This window comes from Colletotrichum navitas (assembly GCF_030913465.1).
Source record: "Colletotrichum navitas strain CBS 125086 chromosome Unknown LY79scaffold_6, whole genome shotgun sequence".
Classification (NCBI taxonomy): Eukaryota; Fungi; Ascomycota; class Sordariomycetes; order Glomerellales; family Glomerellaceae; genus Colletotrichum; species Colletotrichum navitas.
Genome location: NW_026850552.1, coordinates 584603 through 603546, shown reverse-complemented (window position 1 = coordinate 603546; position 18944 = coordinate 584603). Strand labels below are relative to the sequence as shown.

At 54.4% G+C, this 18944-nt stretch overlaps 4 protein-coding genes across 4 annotated transcripts; 2 read left to right on the top strand and 2 right to left on the bottom strand.

Moving 5' to 3' along the window:
* Positions 1–1663: 1663 nt before the first annotated feature.
* On the top strand, positions 1664–4080 carry LY79DRAFT_507052 (cation efflux family protein; the record flags this gene model as incomplete). The annotated part of the gene is made up of 6 exons (XM_060553783.1): positions 1664–2082; positions 2240–2884; positions 2967–3080; positions 3142–3240; positions 3380–3585; positions 3836–4080. The coding sequence occupies 6 exons, from the start codon at positions 1664–1666 to the stop codon at positions 4078–4080; spliced, it is 1728 nt and encodes a 575-aa protein (XP_060418764.1).
* A 918-nt stretch (positions 4081–4998) lies between these two features.
* LY79DRAFT_666340 (phosphatidylinositol 3) lies at positions 4999–11138 on the bottom strand (the record flags this gene model as incomplete). Its single annotated transcript, XM_060563208.1, has 7 exons — positions 4999–6195; positions 6244–6531; positions 6579–6785; positions 6832–7450; positions 7498–9203; positions 9257–10861; positions 10956–11138. 7 exons carry the CDS (start codon positions 11136–11138, stop codon positions 4999–5001), a joined length of 5805 nt encoding a protein of 1934 aa, XP_060418763.1.
* Positions 11139–11684: 546 nt separating this feature from the next.
* LY79DRAFT_587139 (proteasome A-type and B-type) lies at positions 11685–12545 on the top strand (the record flags this gene model as incomplete). The annotated part of the gene is made up of 2 exons (XM_060560731.1): positions 11685–11788; positions 11858–12545. The coding sequence occupies 2 exons, from the start codon at positions 11685–11687 to the stop codon at positions 12543–12545; spliced, it is 792 nt and encodes a 263-aa protein (XP_060418762.1).
* A 1633-nt stretch (positions 12546–14178) lies between these two features.
* Positions 14179–14999, bottom strand: LY79DRAFT_325840 (uncharacterized protein). Its single transcript, XM_060552453.1, has one exon. The coding sequence runs from the start codon at positions 14806–14808 to the stop codon at positions 14266–14268; it is 543 nt and encodes a 180-aa protein (XP_060418761.1). The 5' UTR covers positions 14809–14999; the 3' UTR covers positions 14179–14265.
* Between the last annotated feature and the right edge of the window lie 3945 nt (positions 15000–18944).

Here is an 18944-nt window from a genome sequence, read left to right as displayed (position 1 = left end):
AAGCCCGGATTGGGCAGGTTTCGGGTATGCAAAAACGCCAAGCCCGCGTAGCAAGCACAAATAGGAATTTCACCTCATTATGTTATGCCAACTCGCAGCCTTCAATGCCGGAGTTGAGACGGGCGGCTCCTGTCACTTGAGACCCTGCAGATGCGTGATTGTCGCTTTTGAAATTCGAGCCGAAGGTGCTGCGCCTCGGACGAGTCTCAAAAGGCTGAAGGAAAGGCGTCATGGTAAGAGAAGGCAAACAGTTGTTGTTTGACCCAATCTTGGCTCGAGTAGAGCTTCCTCCTTTGGATGCTGGCCCCTAGCCCGCTGCGGCGAACTTAGTCAGTTTCGCTGCAAGACATTAGATGGAGGGTTACGAATTAGCGCCACGCAAGGACAAGGCAAGTCTCGTCGGGAGTGGCAATGTCCAATTCAGGGACCCTTCTTCCCTCCCCTCGATCTTCAGACACGGTTAAAATTGCAACCGGGCACAATTAGAAATGGGACCGGAAAGTAATGATGCAGTGTGCGTGTGTGGTGTGTGTGTGTGTGTGTGTGTGCGCGCGCACACACGTGCGGGTAGTTGAGTTGGACAGAGAGAATAAAAAGGCTCCGAGACAGTGAGTTGCGATGAAGTCATGTACCCGGTCCTTAAGAGGCCAAAAAAAGAGGAAGTAAAAAACACACCCCAGCAGTTTCCGAGTAATGGGCAATGTGCCTCTCACTGACTCTGCAACAGTCGAACACTCGAGGGTCAACACACAGCATATTCTTGGTCCAGCTCTTCACCGTCGCCCACTCAGGACGGCAAAATGGAACAGATTTGTTCGCCAAGTGAGCAGTGCGGAGGGCCGACACCGGCTCAATGTGAATGGGGTGGGCAGCTTGGCATAAGGTAACTCCCCGTTCCTACGTTTCCAGACGAAGCTGATTTACTGATGTTGGACTGTGCAGAGTAGTACAGACAAACGGGGCTTTTTTTTTTGTTTTTTTTTGTGGGGGTTTGGAGAGGATGGTCGAAACTGCCTTCCCCTGTAGTCCGCCCTATTTTCCATCTTCCTCGGTCAGGAGACTAAATAATGTGCTAGGTAGGACCTTCTTGAGGACGTGATGGGTTGCAACGGATGGGATGGACAGGAAACACTGCACCCATGGCGCGCCGGCCGCTTCAAACGCGAGTAGCCACTCCTCCGATACAGTATCCGGGCTACCAACGCCCGTGCCACCGCGTTCCCCCCCTCCTCGCCAAGAGTCTCCTCAACCGTACAATCCGAGCCCCAATGCAGGGGCTCAGGGAAGCTATAGGCGAAGGGGGACCCTCCCCGGCATTCGTCGCCTCAGACCCTCTCGGGGTCCATTGTCACTGTAACTACTACGGAGTACATAGGAGCTGTCTGCTTTTGCATGCTAGCAAGACCAGGTTAGGGTGGCTCTGCACACTCACTGCATTAAGCTGTCTGCGTGCGCTGAGCCACGACAATATCAACCTCATCTCTTATCTTGGCTTCTCCCTCGCATCGTGCCGGTTACTGTTTTCTTTTTCCCTCTTCCTCTTTTCTTTCTCTTCCTCAGACCACACATTCTGTCCTTCCCTCGGTTGGACGTTGCTTCCCCCAACACCCCATTCCAGCCTATATCCGACCTCCGTCGTCCCTTTCAGTCCTCCCGGCCCAAGATGACCTTGCCGCAGGAACCTCACTACTCGAGCAGTCCTCGGGTAGGCTCATTTAAGCGTCCCTCAGTACTCAGTTCCGACACCGATCCGAATCCCTTCGCTACGAGAGGCAATGGCGCCTTGGTCTCGCTCATTCGAAACCGTTCCAATGTTACATTGCGCGAGTCTCTCAAGAGTCCTGCCTACCACCAGCAGGGACATGACGATGAAGACCACGAGAACGCCTCACTACTGGGCTTCCTGCATCACTCGGACGACGACCACCACCACCGATCCGCCGCCGAGGAGCGCCGCCTCAGCGAACTCATCTTCGGCCCTCAGATGAGGAGCATGCGCCTTATCGGAAACAGCAACCCGCGCTACCAGTGGGAGCGCTACTGGAAGACCGAAGCCGAGCTGGAGGCCATGCCAAAGCATATGTGAGTTTTGCGCCGTCGGCAAATCCTTCCTGAATCCTGTGCCACCAAATGCTAGAGACGAGAGGTCCCAACTCTACTCGCATGGCCGGCCAATCCGAGCTCTTGCAGTGAATGAACGGACCAGACATGCTGACGCCCATTTGCCAATCCCTTCAAGACGCGAATACTACGAGAGAAACAACGATCTGATTCGCATGTATCTCTACATCGACCAGCTGCTGGATTCATCCGTGCCTCACGACCTGCTCAACGAGTACCACCAAGCTCTCGACGCCTCGGCCTACCGTCCCGTCGACGTGCCCCAGACCATTACCGAAGAGTCTTCAACGCCATCTTCACCACCCTCGCGCGGTGCCCTCGCCTACGGTACTACCAGCAACCCTGCCTCGGTCCAGAACAGCAGCACGGAGCAGAATAGTTCGGCAAACAGCATACAGCTAAAGGCGAAGCGCAACCCCAAGGACATTTTTCGGTCCACCGAGTCCACCCCACTTCTCAACGGCACAGATGAGGAGGAAGGTTTAGCCGACCAGCCCAAGCCTGAGATCCCTTGGCTCGAGGATGGCGACCTTGACAGTAGCGACCCCATCGTCACCCTCGCCATCTGGGTCAATTTTGTTGCCAACGCCGCCCTGCTCCTCGGAAAAATTCTCGTCGTCATTTCTGTTCCCTCCGTCTCCGTGCTTGCCAGTTTGGTCGACGCCCTTCTTGACTTCCTTAGCACCGCCATTGTATGGACTACAACCCGACTCATCGCCGCTAGCCAGAATGACCAGCACTCTTACCCCGTGGGTAGACGACGGTGAGTAACTAACTGCCCCCGCCCCACCGACTGACTCTTTGTGTTGCATCCCGGGGAGGCGCGACGTGCTGACTCGTCACAGTCTCGAGCCTCTTGGCGTGCTCGTCTTCTCCATCATCATGGTCACATCTTTTTGCCAGGTGGGCCTGGAGGCCATCAACCGTCTCATGTCTCCCGACCGTGAAATTGTCCAACTGTATGTTGCATTCGACGCTGTTGCTAACCGCTATTCTGATGCTAACCTGGGGGAACAACAGAGGCATCCCTGCTATTTCCATCATGGTGGGCACCGTGGTCATCAAGGGTTTATGCTGGCTTTGGTGTCGTCTCATCAAGAACTCGAGCGTTCGTGCCTTGTAAGTAGTCCCGACCCCCTGCTCCTCTTTCACTGCAACCTCATCGCCCCTCGTCGCAAAGCGTTTACGTTGCCGTCTCCTGATCGGCAATTCCAATACGGCATCGGCGCATTTGGCTAATAAAACATTCTCCGCGCAGGGCCGACGATGCCATGACCGATGTCATCTTCAACACTGGCTCCATCCTGTTCCCCATCGTCGGCTACTTCGCCAGAGTCTGGTGGCTCGACGCCCTCGGCGGTCTGCTTTTGTCGCTTGTCGTCGTTGTCAACTGGAGCCAGACCTCGGCGCACCACGTCCGAAACTTGACGGGTTTCTCGGCGACATCGGACGAGAGAAATCTCCGTAAGTGTAACCATCTATTCCTTTTCGTTTCCCACTTTGTTTCCCCTGTCGTTTCGCCTCTCCCCCACAATTATTATAATTGGACCCTGTTATGCCGCACCCGTGTCATGCCCTTGCTCTTGGTTGATCCTCAACCCAACGCGCGTACGACACCACCTTCGCCGCGTCTGAGGCTTGTGGCCACACTCCTACATGCCGCTCGTAACGCTAAGCAAGGGGACTCTGTAACTAACAATCCATGCTGCAACAGTGCTCTACCTCACCATGCGCTTCGCCACGTCCATCAGGCAGATCCAGAACCTCCGGGCCTACCATGCGGGCGACAAGCTCTTCGTTGAGGTCGACATCGTCCTCGACGCCAATATGCCACTCAAGGACAGCCACGACCTGAGTGAGGTCTTGACCTACTTCCTCGAATCGGTGCCCATTGTCGACCGCGCCTTTGTGCATGTCGACTATGCGACGTACAACGTCGACACGCACATCAACCAATGACCCGATCATCCGTAGCTCATGGTACCACAGATGACCTGGACGGTCGCTCTAACCACAGCGAAATCCACCGCAGGTCTTGTAAATTCCAAGCCCCAGTGATAATTTCCTTCTTCCCCTTTCTTTTCCGTGACGGGAGAGCATTTGTACAGGTAGATATGTCGAAGCGGGGAGAAGCGCGGGCGACGGGACGGGACGCGGAAGCGGGAAGGGAATGGAAACAGGGGGTTACAAAAGATATGTACAAACAAGGGGGTGGGAAACGGCATGGGCGGTTCACAAAAAAAAAAGAAGAAAAAAAGGGTAGCATCGTTTCGGAGTGGATCTTGTAGTATTCCTCCAACGGCCGGAGTCGAAATCTTTTTTCTTTTCTTTTTCTTTAAGCCAATAATTTCAGGGTATCCGATTCCTTTATGCAGAGTGGCTGGCTGAGAGTGGGAGGCAGGAGGAGGAGATCGACGGGGTCTCTCCCCGTTGTCGTTGTTTTGCCCGAGAACGGCCAATCAACCCCCTCTACGTTTCAGGCATGAATCAACAAGAGACGAGGGGTTGGCAAAAGGGCAGCAGAGAAAAACGGCGCAAGCTAAGAGAGGGAAAGAGTATATAAATTCTCCCATCCGTGGAATCATATTATTGGTTCTGCTCTATCAAAAAGGAGAGGGAGAAAAAGAGGGAAGAAGACGGCTTTCGTGAAGGGTGTTTGTCAATTGCTCGGTCTTCATCGGGGTGGCGGCAGCGCAGATAGTACGATATCGAACGCGATCAGAAAAGGATGAAGGATGATCCTCCGTGGCAAATACAACAGCCGCGGGGGGAAGTGGACGAAAACAAGAGCTAAGGAACGACCCAAAGCAAGTAACGGAAAACAATAATGACCAACATAACCACCACCTCATTCTATCAACAAGCCTTGGGCCTGGATCAATAGGGAATACCGTTGGTCAGGAGCTGGAACTGATCGTACACGCCGGTCGAGTAGCTGTTGGCACTCCTGCGGATGAGGTCCTTGACAAAGTCTGCTGCCTCGCGCTCGCTACGCTCCAGCACAAAGCGCTCCTTGAAGTGTTGCACGCTCTCGGGCTTAAAGCATGGCAGACCTGAGTCCATCATGAGGAGTACGATCTGGCTAAGCTTCTCGCAGTGCTGCCGCGACGCGAGGAATGCCTTGACGCAGAGCTCCTCGAACCACTTGAAGGCCTGGTGGTGCGGGTTGCCGCCCATGACCGCCAGCATCTCCGTCGTCAGCTTGAACGGTGCGCGCTCGAACTTGATGCCGCCAGGGGCGATGTCAAAGCAGAACCCGAAATCAATGTGCAAAATGTGGCCCGCGTCGTCGATCATGATGTTGCCGTTGTGCCGGTCCTTGAATTGTAGTAGGAACGAGATGATGGAGTAGGCCGCCATGCTCTTGACGAAGTTGCTGCGTGCTTGCTGGAAGCGAAGCGAGTCTTCGTTGCCGTATTTGGAAATGAAATAGTCGTAGAGGCCATTTACGGCCTCACGGCCTAACATATCTCTCGAAACCGAGTTGGGCAGCACGTCAATGACACCACACCCGGGGGCGGTGGCCGTGACGCGGTACGGGTTGACATAGACGTCCAGGCCGACGTTGTGGAAGATGCCGCGGAATGCCGCAATCATCTGCAGGGCAAGCACGTCTTGTCTGCAATCATCACCTACTTTGAAAATGGCCGACTGCCACACCTCAATGGTGTTCTCTGGCATGGGCGGCGAATCCTTCTTGTGCGCATCCTCGAGCATATCATTGACATCCTCGAGGCTGCCCTTGTTCTTCTTGATGCGGAATGTAGCCATGTATGGCGCCTTAGCGTGACTTTGCAAAGGCTTGCCGGACTTGCGGTCGATGCCGATTACGACGCCATCGGGGTTACTTGGCAGGTAGACACCAATCTCCACCTTGATCTTGCGGAGTTCTTCCTCGATCTTCTGAGCCTTCTCCGGCTTAGAACGACCGACGTATGGCTTTAGTTTACCCGAGATATCCGTGACCTCGTCAAAAAAGGCAAATTCGCGTTCGTAGAAGGTCCTATCCACCTCACTAAAGCTTGCAATCATCTTCTCCATGACCTTGTCCAGTGTGGGTTTGATGGCATCAGGCTGGCACACATTAGCGTCACACTCGGAGACGGGCTTCACTGAACTTACGATGGTTGCGTCATCATCCTTGTAGGCATTGGCCTTCATGTTCCAAATGATTTGGTGGGCGAACAGCTGCGAGAACTGAGCCGTCTCTAGGATATACCGCTCTACATAGCCCAGTGCGTCATACCGCAGCGTCTGCACGATTTGCGGGACGTAGAAGAAAGTCACATCGCTGGAGTGGCTCTCCAGAGCTCTCATCGCGTACTGCATCAGGAATGGGTGATTACGGTAGGCAGGCAGGAAGTACGTGACAGCCGTAATAGGGTTCACAGGCGACCAGAATAACAGGTACTGCTGCGGTCAGTATCAGGCGGTAGTTAATCACAAGTGTAACTCACCTTCAGCTGGAAGCTGACGTCATTGGGCAAAGAGCCACCCAAGAGAATGGGCAGACCCTGCGGCTCAGAAATGGCCTTTTGCGGGAAGTTGATCAACAACCATCTCACCTCACGTTGGACTCGGGGATACGGGAACCTTGTGACGAGCTCAATGGCAATCGACGGGTCTTCGGCCCAGGCGACTCGGATGAGAGGCGAAAGAGCGGCCTGCAAACGTGAGTGACAAATCTGAAAGAACAGTTTGAATACTTACCTCGATAGCAGTCTTGTTCGGCTGTCCGTGGGGTTTGGACTGCTCGCCGAGCGGGTGGACCCATACCGATAGACGTGCCTGCTCGCTCTCTAAAAGGAGAACAAGAAGCTGCTCCTTAGCCTGTAAAGATTTGATCGTATCCGCAGCGTTGGCCCCAATGAACGCAACGTTCTTCAGTGCAGCCACGACATCGTTCAGCAGGCGGATTTCCGTCTTCAGCTGCAAGATGTTGCTACCAAAGGACCATCTTGGTGCGAATCGGAACCAGCTGAGCGCAGCCGATAGAATCTTCTCCTTGAATCGCCATTGCGCGATGGCGCCAATGGTCGTACACACATGCAGCACCTTCAGCCCAAACAACACGATCTGAAACCGCAGTTCTCGTGCCATCGGGTGCGATGTCGATAAGCGCACAGCGTCCAATGTGACATCGAGCATGCGCAGGAAGATCCGCTGAACATCCGGACTGCCCAAGCGAGTGGCGTTGAAGTGACTTGCAAAGAACTGCAGCAACCGTGTGTGTGGCGACAGCAGGTTGTGCACCTGCTGCTTGCGCTTGGCTAAAGCCTCGAGGTCACTCGGTGCGAACTCCATCTTCAGAAAGAAGGGATCGTTGTGTCTGCATGTTTGTTAGCTGGCTCGGGCCAAGGTTCAAAAATAACTCACGACATGGCATTGCTGAACAGCCCCAGGCCATTCTGAATGGACACTTCCCACTGCTGAGCAATTTCGGTGAGAAGCCTCGGCTCAAGGCGTGGGTTCTCGTTCATCACACCCAGCCACAAGGAGACGCCCAGCTTGATGGACTGCTTCGTAAACATGGCGAATGGAATGGAGACTAGGTAGTGTGCGACGGCAGACTCGTCCCGGTCGCTGCGACACAGCAGGGCTGCTGCTCGGCGTAGGATTTCGCGAACCTCGGCGAGAGCTGTCATCTTCTTGCTTTTAATGCGGGCCTCAACATGTGCCAGAGCGGTGGCCGCGTTGGCGCTGTCGCTAGCGATCGAGGTTGACGACTTAACGAACGACGCTCTACGGTTCAGCTGCATGAAGTTCACCAGTTCGTTGCCGCGTTCGGGGAGGGTCTCGCCGTATCGGTACTCTTGGCGAGTCGTGTATTGAGCAATAAAGTCAGAGCCGGTGTTGATGCTGCAGTCACCGACTTGGTCTAGAGACTGTAATCTCTGGTCGGTGGAGGACATGAGAGAGCCAAGCTCAATGGCAAAAGAGCGGCCCAGGGAGAGATGTCCGTAAGCTCCTTCGTCGTCAAACTCGGACAAGTACGTCTGAAGAAGACCCTTGATGTCCGAGGGCGCCAGACTAATCGCACTGGAGACCCATTGCTTGGCCCTACGGTTGAGGACCTCCAAGGTATGACGACGAAAGTTGTAGTCGTCAGAAAGTTCGACAGAAACATCTCCGAGCGCAGAAGTGAACTTTGATCGAGGTGCATAGAGATCAGTCTCTGCTTCCAGGCAACTCGACCACATCAGAGATAAGAGCTCTAACAGAGCAAAGAGCGAGGACCGGTGGCACAGAGCAGAGGGAACCTGACTAATGATACGGTCGGCACACGTAAAGGCAGCTTGCTGGACGCGCTCGATTCGGTGACAACAGCCGCAGAAGATGGCGACGAGCTGACTCGCAGCGTACTGTGCGGAAAAAGTAGCATCTGTACCGCCCAAGGTCTTGCGCAAATACTTGTTTACCACTGCGGCGGCAATACCCTCCATAATACTGCTGACTTCTCCTTTACGCATGCTGGGCTCCAAAAAGTAGGAGAGCGCCTTGGTGCAATCACCAGCATCGGCGCGCAAGCTCTCGACTAGATAAGCAGCATGCAAAAAGATGACCTTGCGGTAGCTCAACCCCTTGATCTCTGTGGCCTTGTTGGGAATCAACTCGGTGAGATGCTTCTTCTGCATCGACTCTCGATCGGAAGACATGCCTCGACGCAGCACGGTGTTCAGCTCGATGTCACTCTCAATCTGCTCACCCCGCTGTTCTGCGACCAAAGGAGGTGAGTGCACAGCCATGATCCGAAGCTCGTCAAGGTATTTCTTGCCCATGTCAGTCTGTGTGGCAAAACCATGAACAACAATGTTGAACCAGGCGTCTCTAATCATGGAGTGCGACTCATCATCAGTCACTGAATTGAATGCCAAGTCGTTGGTCGACATGAAGACAGCCATGGGATGCAGCAACTCGGCGATCTCACTCGCAGCCAGTTGGACGTCTGCTTCCTTGGTGTGGTTTGACTGATGGACATCACCCATGGAGATGATGCTCTCAAGCAGATGCTCCCAGTATATCTCATAAAGGGGCGATCCGCGACGGAGGTTTGCCGATATATGTGTTCGTGCCTTCATTACCTGCTGGGTGTTAGCATCCCCTATGTTGTACCTGGCAGCTGGGAGAACCCTACAGCGACCAAAAGCGAGTCCTTGTGGCCGACAACTCCAAGATGGCAAACTCTGGAAAACACCTTGAGAAGAGACCGGAACTCAAGCTGCCCGCCCTTTAAAGCAAGTGCGGCAGCACCGCTAATGATCTGAGCGTCAACATTACTGTTGACTTTGTCGATCTTTTGCAGCAACATGGACTGCGCCAAGGCAGTGATTTTCTCGTCATTGCAAGCGGCCGCAACACCGCAGATGGCCTGAACAACATTGCCGTACACCATGGCCGTTTCTTCCTCGCCCGTGATAGCTAAAGAGATGCTGCTGCCAGTAGACTGGCGGTTGGAATAGAGAGCATTGGCACCGTCCGCGCCAAGGTCACCGTTAGTTCCGTTCGTCATGGATCTATCAGAGCCAGGGCTAAGGACGTTGCCAAGGGTATAAAGAGTAGTGATCACAGCATCGTGAGAAAGCATCTGCAGCACATACGCGAGACTCTTGGACGCAACCGCAACCGTGCGAGTGTTCGGTACGCTTTGTACAATGAAGCGAGGCAGAAGGCGACTAGCAGTTGCAGCGTATCCTCTAGAGATCTTGCAAACTAACGCAATCGACCTCAGGACTGTTGCCGCCAGGTTCTCGTCTGCCATCTGAAGGGGGTCCGCAAGAGTCTCCTCCAACCAGGTAATGAGCACGTCGATGTCTGCCACCTCCTCATTCATGAGCGAACAGTTGAGGTAGCTTATTAGAGCTGCCGACTTGACAGCAAAGGCCAATCTCTGCTGCGACGCAGACCCGAGTTTGAGGTAATCCTCGCCAGCCTCCAGGTAGTTCATCTGGTCAACAGCCATAGTGGTGTATAAGTCGAGAGACCGATAATCAGCATCGGGGCTGCGTGGGGAGCCTGGCCTGAAAGCCCCATCCCCTGACATAAGCAAGTCGAGGATGTGAGTCCCGCGCAAAAGCGAAGCGTCAGTCACCAACAGTGACGTGCCGGCAACAAGAAGCCACATGTAGCTTCTCTGCAGCAGAATGGCTCCGAGCGGTCGTCCAGCAGCTGAATAGTGACGCAGATATCTCTTCCACTCTCGTGCGTGACGGTCCGAGGATTGTGAGTTCCTGATAGTAGAGAAGGCCGTCTCCACCGCAATCAAGAACGGCTCCGAAAGGATATCCCTGAAGCGTTGTAGCAAAGCCATCCGGCCTCCTGCCTTCCAGAAGTCCGCCTGCGCTGACGCCGCGTCAAGGAAACCGAGCAGGGAGACAGCAATGGTGGCCGTCCTGATGGCGTCTTCGAGGTTCGGGTCCTCGTCGTCCGCATGAGGAGGAACTGTATGGTCTGCCGCATGGTTGCAAGCATTGATGAAGGTCCAAATGTTGTCCGAAACGACCTCGTGCAAATTATCGTATTGTGAGGCAAGGGATAGCAGCGCGGCCGTGACGTGGAATGCCAACGCCTCGGTTGGCGAAGGCTCCACCTTTCTGAAGAAGGGTGATGGGACAAACACTTGGATGTGCGCCTCGAGGATGTAGGGAATCAGCTGGTGAGCGAGCTTCTGGGCGCTTTGGCTCGTCTGGATAGCGGGCGCGGCTTTGCATAGCGACAGTAAAACCTCAAATTCGCGTATTGTCTACGGTGTTCAGAAGCTCGTTAGCCAGGGCTCTCGATGCCAACGGACGCATGGAAACGCCGGTAATGGGCAACCGATAATGGAGGAACGGTACCATGGGGCATCTCCCAAGAGACGAAGACGGCTGCTTAGGCGAGTAGCCGTTGACGCCCTTCCCAGCGGCCTGGGTAGCCTTGCACAACCGGTCGAGATCAGAGCGATCGAAGGACGTTTGGGAGCTGGTCGCGGAGAGAGACGCGATCTTCTCCAGCGCCCGCTGCCGAATGTCGCGGGTCATGTTGGGAGAGTGCAAAGAGGGCCCTGAGCCCCGGCAACACTAGACGTATGGTATGGTGAATGATCCAGATTGTTTTTGGTAAACTTTTGCGATTCTATTGCAGTATTTGGCAGATTGGGATAGCTTTAATTGGACTTCGCGGCTGTGTTGGCTGGGGGCTACGCAGTGACGATAGGATCCCTTCCTTCCCCCGTACTTCCTTTTAGCCCCCTACGAATTTCCCATCTAAAAGCAACAACACCCCTGCACGCACCTCCCCTTTCCTCAACTGTCAATCGCCTTAGTCATCAGCCCGGTTAGCTACCCTTGCCCATCCCACCTAGCTCAGCAAGGCTGCCAGCTTGACGCGTGCTCCGACGCAATCGGGACCTCTCAATCTCACCGGTCGGCAGCCTCGAAACCCCATCACAGCAACAACGTCCTCCAAACCCCACCACGAACGAAACCCATAGTCTCACGAGAACATCATAGACGACCGTCATTGTCCCTCACGATCTGTTACGAATAATCTTTTTTTCCCCTTCTCTTGACAGATAAGCCGCAGCCATGGCTATGTTCAGCCAAAATCCCCTGATGAACGGGCCCAACTACTCCTTCTCCGAGGCCCCCAGGAAGGCCAACGGCGAGTTCAGACAGCACCGCTTCAACCCGTACGAAGCTCTCCTCCCATCGAGTGGCCCTCTCGCGGTATTCTTCAGCTAACCTGATATCTAACATAGCTACACTGACAATGGCGGCTCGACTCTGGCCATCGCCGGCGCCGACTTCGCCATCATGGCCGGCGACACTCGTAGCACCTCGGGCTACAGCATCAACTCCAGATACACCCCCAAGGTCTTCAAGATCGGCGGCACCACTTCAACACAAGAAGACGCGACGATTCTGCTCTCTGTGGTTGGCTTTGCCGCCGACGGCGAGGCCCTCAAGGACCGCCTCGATACCATCTGCAAGATCTATCGCTACCGCCATGGCAAGCCCATGAGCGTCACCGCCTGCGCGAAGCGCCTCTCCACTATCCTTTACCAAAAGCGCTTTTTCCCCTACTATGTCTATGCCATTCTTGGAGGTCTCGACGAGGAGGGTGTTGGTGCCGTCTTCTCCTACGACCCAGTCGGCAGCTATGAGAGGGAGCAATCCCGAGCAGGCGGTGCCGCCGCCAGTCTCATCACACCGTTCCTCGACAACCAGGTCAACTTCAAGAACCAGCATGTGCCGGGTAGCGGCGTCGGACACGAGCTGCAGGAACGCCCCCGTGTTCCCTTGGAGCGCAAGGAGGCTGAGATCCTTGTCAAGGATGCGTTTGACGGAGCGGTCGAGAGACATATCGAAGTCGGTGACCATCTGCAGATGATGGTCATTACTAAGAATGGTATCGAGGAGGTTCTTCTCCCATTGAAGAAGGATTAGAAGGTCGCCGGGCAGTCTCATGATTAGGATGAGCATGTTGTACATTACCGGGCATGTAGCAATTTCAACGAGGCAGCTGTTCATCTGATCCTTCGCCATCGCCCCGGCCTCATGTTTTTATTAATGCTGCAAGACGGCAACCCAATCTCCGGCCATGATGTGATACCGGAACACCACCTAATATTTAAAGGCAGCAGTGTTATCCAGAGGCTATGATGAGTGGTTAGCGCTCACCCCGATGGGCTTCCAAATGACATGCATGCATCCATGCAAGGTAGGCCGCTGGAAACGACCGCATACAGCTTGCACGGCGCATCGGTGAACGGCATCATTCCAACCGCCCTTTGTATATTTCGCGAAGCATACCGAACCTCGACGTATGAACCAGCAATGTAGAGACGAATATAAGTGCGTTGTGCAGAACGGGTGGCTAGTTATCATTCCCGGGGGGGGCACTTGACACCGGGTGAGTTAGAAGGCCCCTCAATGTAAGGTATGATCAATAACCACGGTCGAGAAGCGCGATGAGGCAAAAGCCTGCCCGTTTAGATGCTGCTACGCGTCGTTTTCGCATCACCCCGTTCACTTCTGGCGACGAAGTTGCCGTAACGGACGGGGGTCTCCCCTTTGGCCGTCACGGGGGTGCAGAACCATGTTAGGGCCGCAGGTGATGCTGGACAATCTGACAGCCAGGACGCTTCTCAGTGTCGGCCCGCCTTCCTTGTCAGACCACGGGTTGGCCCGGATCAGCGTGTCGCATGGCACGGGTTTGTTCGTCTCGTAAACGAATGGGCATTGCCGTTGATGATCCTCTGCATCAAGCCGCGCAACCGATATTTCGGGCTCGGGTCTGGCAAGAGTCCATTAGATCGTCAGTAGCAGCAACCAACTTGTAATGACATTTTTTCGGAGTGGCGTGCCTGCCGCGTGCATGTGTCTTCACCCTGCAGACTTGACCGAGGGAGCTAGGCCAAGAACATGTCGGAGATGGAGGGGCTGTTGCGGGCCACAAACCACTGACGGAGCTTCCGTCTCCCAGGGCGATCTTTGGTGTCATTGGCAGCATGGACGATGACCTGCGCGTCTATCCGTATACGAGACAAGCACTAACACGGCAACATGGTCATCGGGAAGGCCTTCCGGAACAGCTGGTGAAGGCTGCCATTGCCACAGTTGCACGATCCAACAGCTATCCATTCGTGCCACCAAAATTGTTGCACGCACTCACGAGTCCCAGAGGCGAAGAGAGGTAAGTAACAGCCTCAGCCGGAAGAGCTTGTTTGGAAAGCTCGCATAAGCTTGTCCTCATAAAATGCGACGTCGCGGTGCGCCAGTAAGTTTCGAGATATGATCATCGTCAAAGCTTACTCTCCGAACCCCCACCAAGCCACAACACCGCCGAATATCTCGGCAACGAATGAAACAGGTGGTCTGTTTGCCACCGGTGGCGTACCCCGAATGCAGAGAGAGAGAGACTACCGAAAAGCTAGCGAGTGTATGAGTGTATGTACACGCTCGATGGTAGGGGGGGGCCTGAAGAGCTGAACCCTGGCAAGCCCAGTTATGTTGTTGGTGGCCCAAGGGTCCTACACTACCGGTATAGGAGTTCGTTCCAATGTGTCCCATTTGAGCCCTCTCGAAAACGGGGATGAAGCCGACATGACGGCCATGTCAAGATTGTTGGGCTACACCAAATACCAGCAGGTTAGCGGATGTGCTTTCAAGAGTTACGTATGCCCCAGGGGTTGAGATTTGCAGACAATCGTTGCGCATCTCGGGCTAGACGTGGCTGAGGGGCACTTCTCATATGGTTTGATGGTTGGTTTACATGCCGCTGGAAGTACATGCATGCATGGATTGGTGCCGTACCCGTCAGTACTGATCGGACATGCAAATCCCATGGTGCAAGGTCTCCAGACATGGAAAGCCTGGCGACTGATATTGCGTAGGGCTCTTGGAGAGCGACACTTTGATATGTTGCCACCGTGGTGCACGGCCGACAAGGGGCTGGGGTATCGACTCGATGCACGGAACTTGCCAACTCCCATGACCTCTCTGCCTCTTGCTTGGACGGCCACCCTGGAGCCCTAGCGTTCGCAGTCGTGCGGGTTTGGTGTACTAGGCAGAATGGGGCCCGGCTCGCGACCAAGCGATGTTTCGACGACAAGGGAGCAAGCCAGACTTGCCAGCGGATTTTCCTCGAACCAGACGTCAATTCGACGTCACAGGCCTGCCTGTAAGCTATGGTTGCTGGCCATTGCATTTGAGTGTGGCATCAAGTATTGCCTAGCGCACCAACTCGCTAAGAATAAACTACCAGGGGCGGGGTTGCTCGGCTCAAGGGATTGAGGGTGACAACGAGGTAGTTTACCTTGGTAGCGTATTATACATAATAGTCGCCGACCCTGAAAGGATACTTATGAACGCTATGCATGCTACTACTCAATCTTCGTGAATCTGAATTAGACAAGGCGATTAGGTAATACTAGTTAGTATATGGTGTTTCCGTCGCGGCTGGGAACCATCAGATGCCCGAGAATGGATCGAAAGAGGATGTGGCACGGTGGTTATAGCAATGTGCACGCACTATACACACTAGAATCTGCTCTGCCTGCCGGCCGGGTAGACTCGGTGACCTCCGCAACATGGGTCAACACCATCTACCAGGGTTACATTGCAACTGCCTATCTTGGCAACCTGGATTGAACCGCGCAGGGTCGTTGCTCTCTTCATTGACCCTGGGTTTGCTTCAAAAGGGTCTTGATGATCTCACTCTAGATCATGATGTGGAAGTTGTGACGACTGTAGGAGGATGCGACGACGATCGCGGTGCCGATAGGGTTAAAGATCTGCGTCGGTCAGCTGTAGTGAGCGTGCCCCTGGTTGCCTGTGGCGAGCATGTCGAATTAGGGACATCTGCAAGGCGGTCCCTCTGCACCCGGGCGACAAAAAAGATGGCCGGTTGCCATGTAGTAATGGTAAGGAAAGGCGGCCATCTTTTTTGTCACCCGGGTGCCTCTTGAGGTCGCACAGGGACAGACACAATGAGGCAAGCATATCGGCCGACAGGCCGCTACCCTCGGCCGCCCCTACATACACTACCTAGGTACGGAAGAATGTACCTGTACGTATCGAACGGCGGCTCGGGATTCTTGACCTGGCTGCCCCGGAGATGGATACATGTTCCCAGGCGTCCGGGGCAAAGCCTTCAGCCCAACCTTCCAGTTTAATGGTTGTATTCCAGGACAGCTGCCCGAGGTGTAAAAAATGAGAGAAGCGCACTTGTATGTACATAGGTACTTGATCCGGAGCAAAAGATCCGGCTAATGCATGTTGGTAGGTACATAGGTAGGTACCTACCTACCTACCTACTACGTAGGTATCTGTACGTAGATACGTACTGCATCAGAGGCAGCACGGCTGATTACCTAAACCCGAAGCTTGTAATGGAACAATGATGGATAAGGGTCTTCTGTCAGATGCAGAGCTCGGTCGTCGGTGTTTGAATCCTGAAATGCTGTGGTACTTGTGTATGAAGAGTCGGGACGAAACCAATTGATTGGACAATCGGATGCGAGGAAGAAGCTTCTTGGGGCCAGTGATGATCCTTTTGCCACGAGCATTCGGTGTGCTTGTGGGATAAGAAATGCTATTTCGAGGCCAGGACTCGCCAGCGAGGCGCGAAGGAAGCGACCAGGATAAATCAAGGCAAGGGTTGTCCAAGACTCAGCACAGGGATCCGCCACGTAAGTGGGGTTTGCAAGAGGGGGGGGAATCGAAAAGTTTGGAGAATCCCATGTTGGACACGTCGTAAAAATTTGGTGCGCCCAGGTTGGAACCATGTGTGGCTACATAGTACAAGAGATTTTCGGGGGATTGAGGAGGGGGAGGAGGGTTCAGGCATAAGGACGGGGACCTCTCAAGGTCGCACAGGTATCCACAATGACACGCTAACACAGTCAAATAAACACAGTATGAGCATCATGCCCGATACCTATCTAGGCACTTAAGTGAACTTATCGCCTGCCGGTTGGAGACAACAGTTTGAGAGAGGCATCGATGCGTGGAACCGTGTAGGTAGTGTACCCTGTCAGTCAGGCCGGTCCGGTTACCCACTGTGGAAGACAGATACGCTTATGGTGTCCGGCGTCGGCCCACGCCCAACTTTCTTACCCGCCCATTTTCCTGGTCCGCGTCTCCGACCAGCGACAGGACAGGACAGGAACGATGGGTGCTGACGAGTGATGGTGAACAATCTAGATAGTGGCCCGCCCGCCCGCCCCACGCTGCAGTCGCGATTGAATCGTGCGTCCACTGACTGGTCGGCGGAGGAATCGCCGCCCCCTGTCCGCAACCCCATTTCCTCCCTGCGTCTTCCCGTCCTCGAGTCAATCCATGTCGCACGCACTACCCCCCGACGCAGCGTGATATCTAACATTTCCATCTCAGTTGGTTTCTTGCGCCCTCCGTACGATTCGTCCTCTCCTCTAACTCCAACGCTTCGCCTCGGCCCCAATTCCCCCGGCCTCCCTCTACCTGCGGATGCACGCCCGCATACTAGGTACGAAGTAGTGTACACTAACCACATGGACTGCAACCGCCTCTTGTTGGGATTCTCGACCTTAACAACATGTTTTTGCTCATAATCGCCTCATGATCCATTCGTTCTTTGCTGACTGGCTGCTCCTACGGTAGTATATACTACTACCTACCACTTCGACGGGACCCGCAACACTTTCCAAATTGGTGTTGTGCGCGCGCAAGAAACATTCTTTGGGGGCCGCTTGTGGTCTGTTGTCCAGAGATTTCCCAGGTACCTATGCTGCCTACACTACACAGGCGGCTCTGGGTTAGGGGAGATGAGTAGACCATCGGGCTCCCCGCACAACACGGATACATACCTAGCTCGCCTTCGCACATGCGGCTGACTGCCAGTCCAGGCCGCGCTGCAAAGTGAATCTCTATATGACTTCAGACGTGACCGCAGTCCTGGGAGTATCCGTCTAGTGGAGGATAGTTGGCATTGGACCTTCTTCGGATGATGCACATTAACGGTACAGCAAGATGGGCTGCGACAAGTATTGAAACCCAGACTCCGCCCTCTCCTCTGGTGCGCACCCATGTTGTTCTGTTGGTCCACTAGCACCCGTCGGCAATCTTGGCTGGTAAGGGGTAAAGATTTTCGCGCCGCTGGGCGCTTGGCCAGCTTCCTGGTGCATTTGAGTCGGTGGACGAAAGGGCTTTGGCGAGCGTCAACCCGGAATAGTCGCCAACCAGTCAGTCATCCCCGCCCGGTCGGACTGGCACTTTCCAACACGTCATGACTTCAAGGGGGCCTAAAGAGCGCAGCGAGCAATCGAGTGGGCGTGCCCAGCCCTTATTTAAAATTATCGTGACGACTGTGTCGTATTAGTGGATGAAAAAGAGAGACATGGGTCTTCCCACACACCCAACTTGGCGTAGCCAGAGTGACAAGCTTTGCTGCCGACTTGAGCGTTCGTACACTCACTCTGCCAACGACATAGCATTCAACGACCCCTTCCAGCGACCGCCGGGTAAGACATTGCTTCATTGTAATGGTTGGCTTTGGAAGCGTATAGCCTCCCCCAGAGTCCCTAGCTAGTCCGACACATAACACGAGGCTAAACCTGGCATATTGATTATAAGGTAATGTCAAGCCCACACGAGGTCCGGATCACGAGAGCCTACAGGTTGCTCGACCCAAGGGGAGAAGGGCTGTCTGTGCCGCCAGGCCTGCAGCTGCTGCTCAATACTTGCTTTTGGCCAGCACTGCCGTGCCTCAGGGTCATGCGATGCAGCTGTACGTCAGTACCCTAAAGCCCAATCGAAAAGCAATGAGAAAAAGCAATGAGAAAGGCAAACGATGATCCGTTGAAGGGTCTCGGAGTCTGGCGTTGGGCGTACTGTACATCACAGTGTACCCACACGTTCCTTGCTGCGCCCACAGTTCCCGGCATTCGTCCGCTGGACAAGGCGTTGGTGAGCTGAGGGTGGCGATCCTTTCGTCAAGCAACACGGAAATAACAGTAATAATGACAACAGAGAGAATAAGGGCAAGGTTCTAATGGCAGTGATACACAACATGGAGGGAAGCCTTGTGGGTACCGTTGCCTGCGAAGGCCAAGCACCTACTTAGGTAATACGTACCACGAGAAGTACCTACCTAACCCTTGAACAGTAGATACGTACCGAAGGCGAGTCGGGTTGATTGGAGATGAACCCCAAGACCGATGTGGCTGGGCGCCGGGGCCGGGCCAGAACACGGAACTAACAAGACGGAGCCAGATCGAACGAGTGGTCAAGCGCGGCCCATGTCTCGTCTCTCGCACTTTGGCTTTCGCTTGGACACAGAGTCGAGCACCAGAAGGAGGTAGTGTA

What these genes read in the sequence shown, in the direction of transcription:
- LY79DRAFT_325840 (XM_060552453.1), bottom strand. Translation starts at nt 14,808, where the DNA reads ATGCAATGGCCAGCAACCATAGCTTACAGGCAGGCCTGTGACGTCGAA.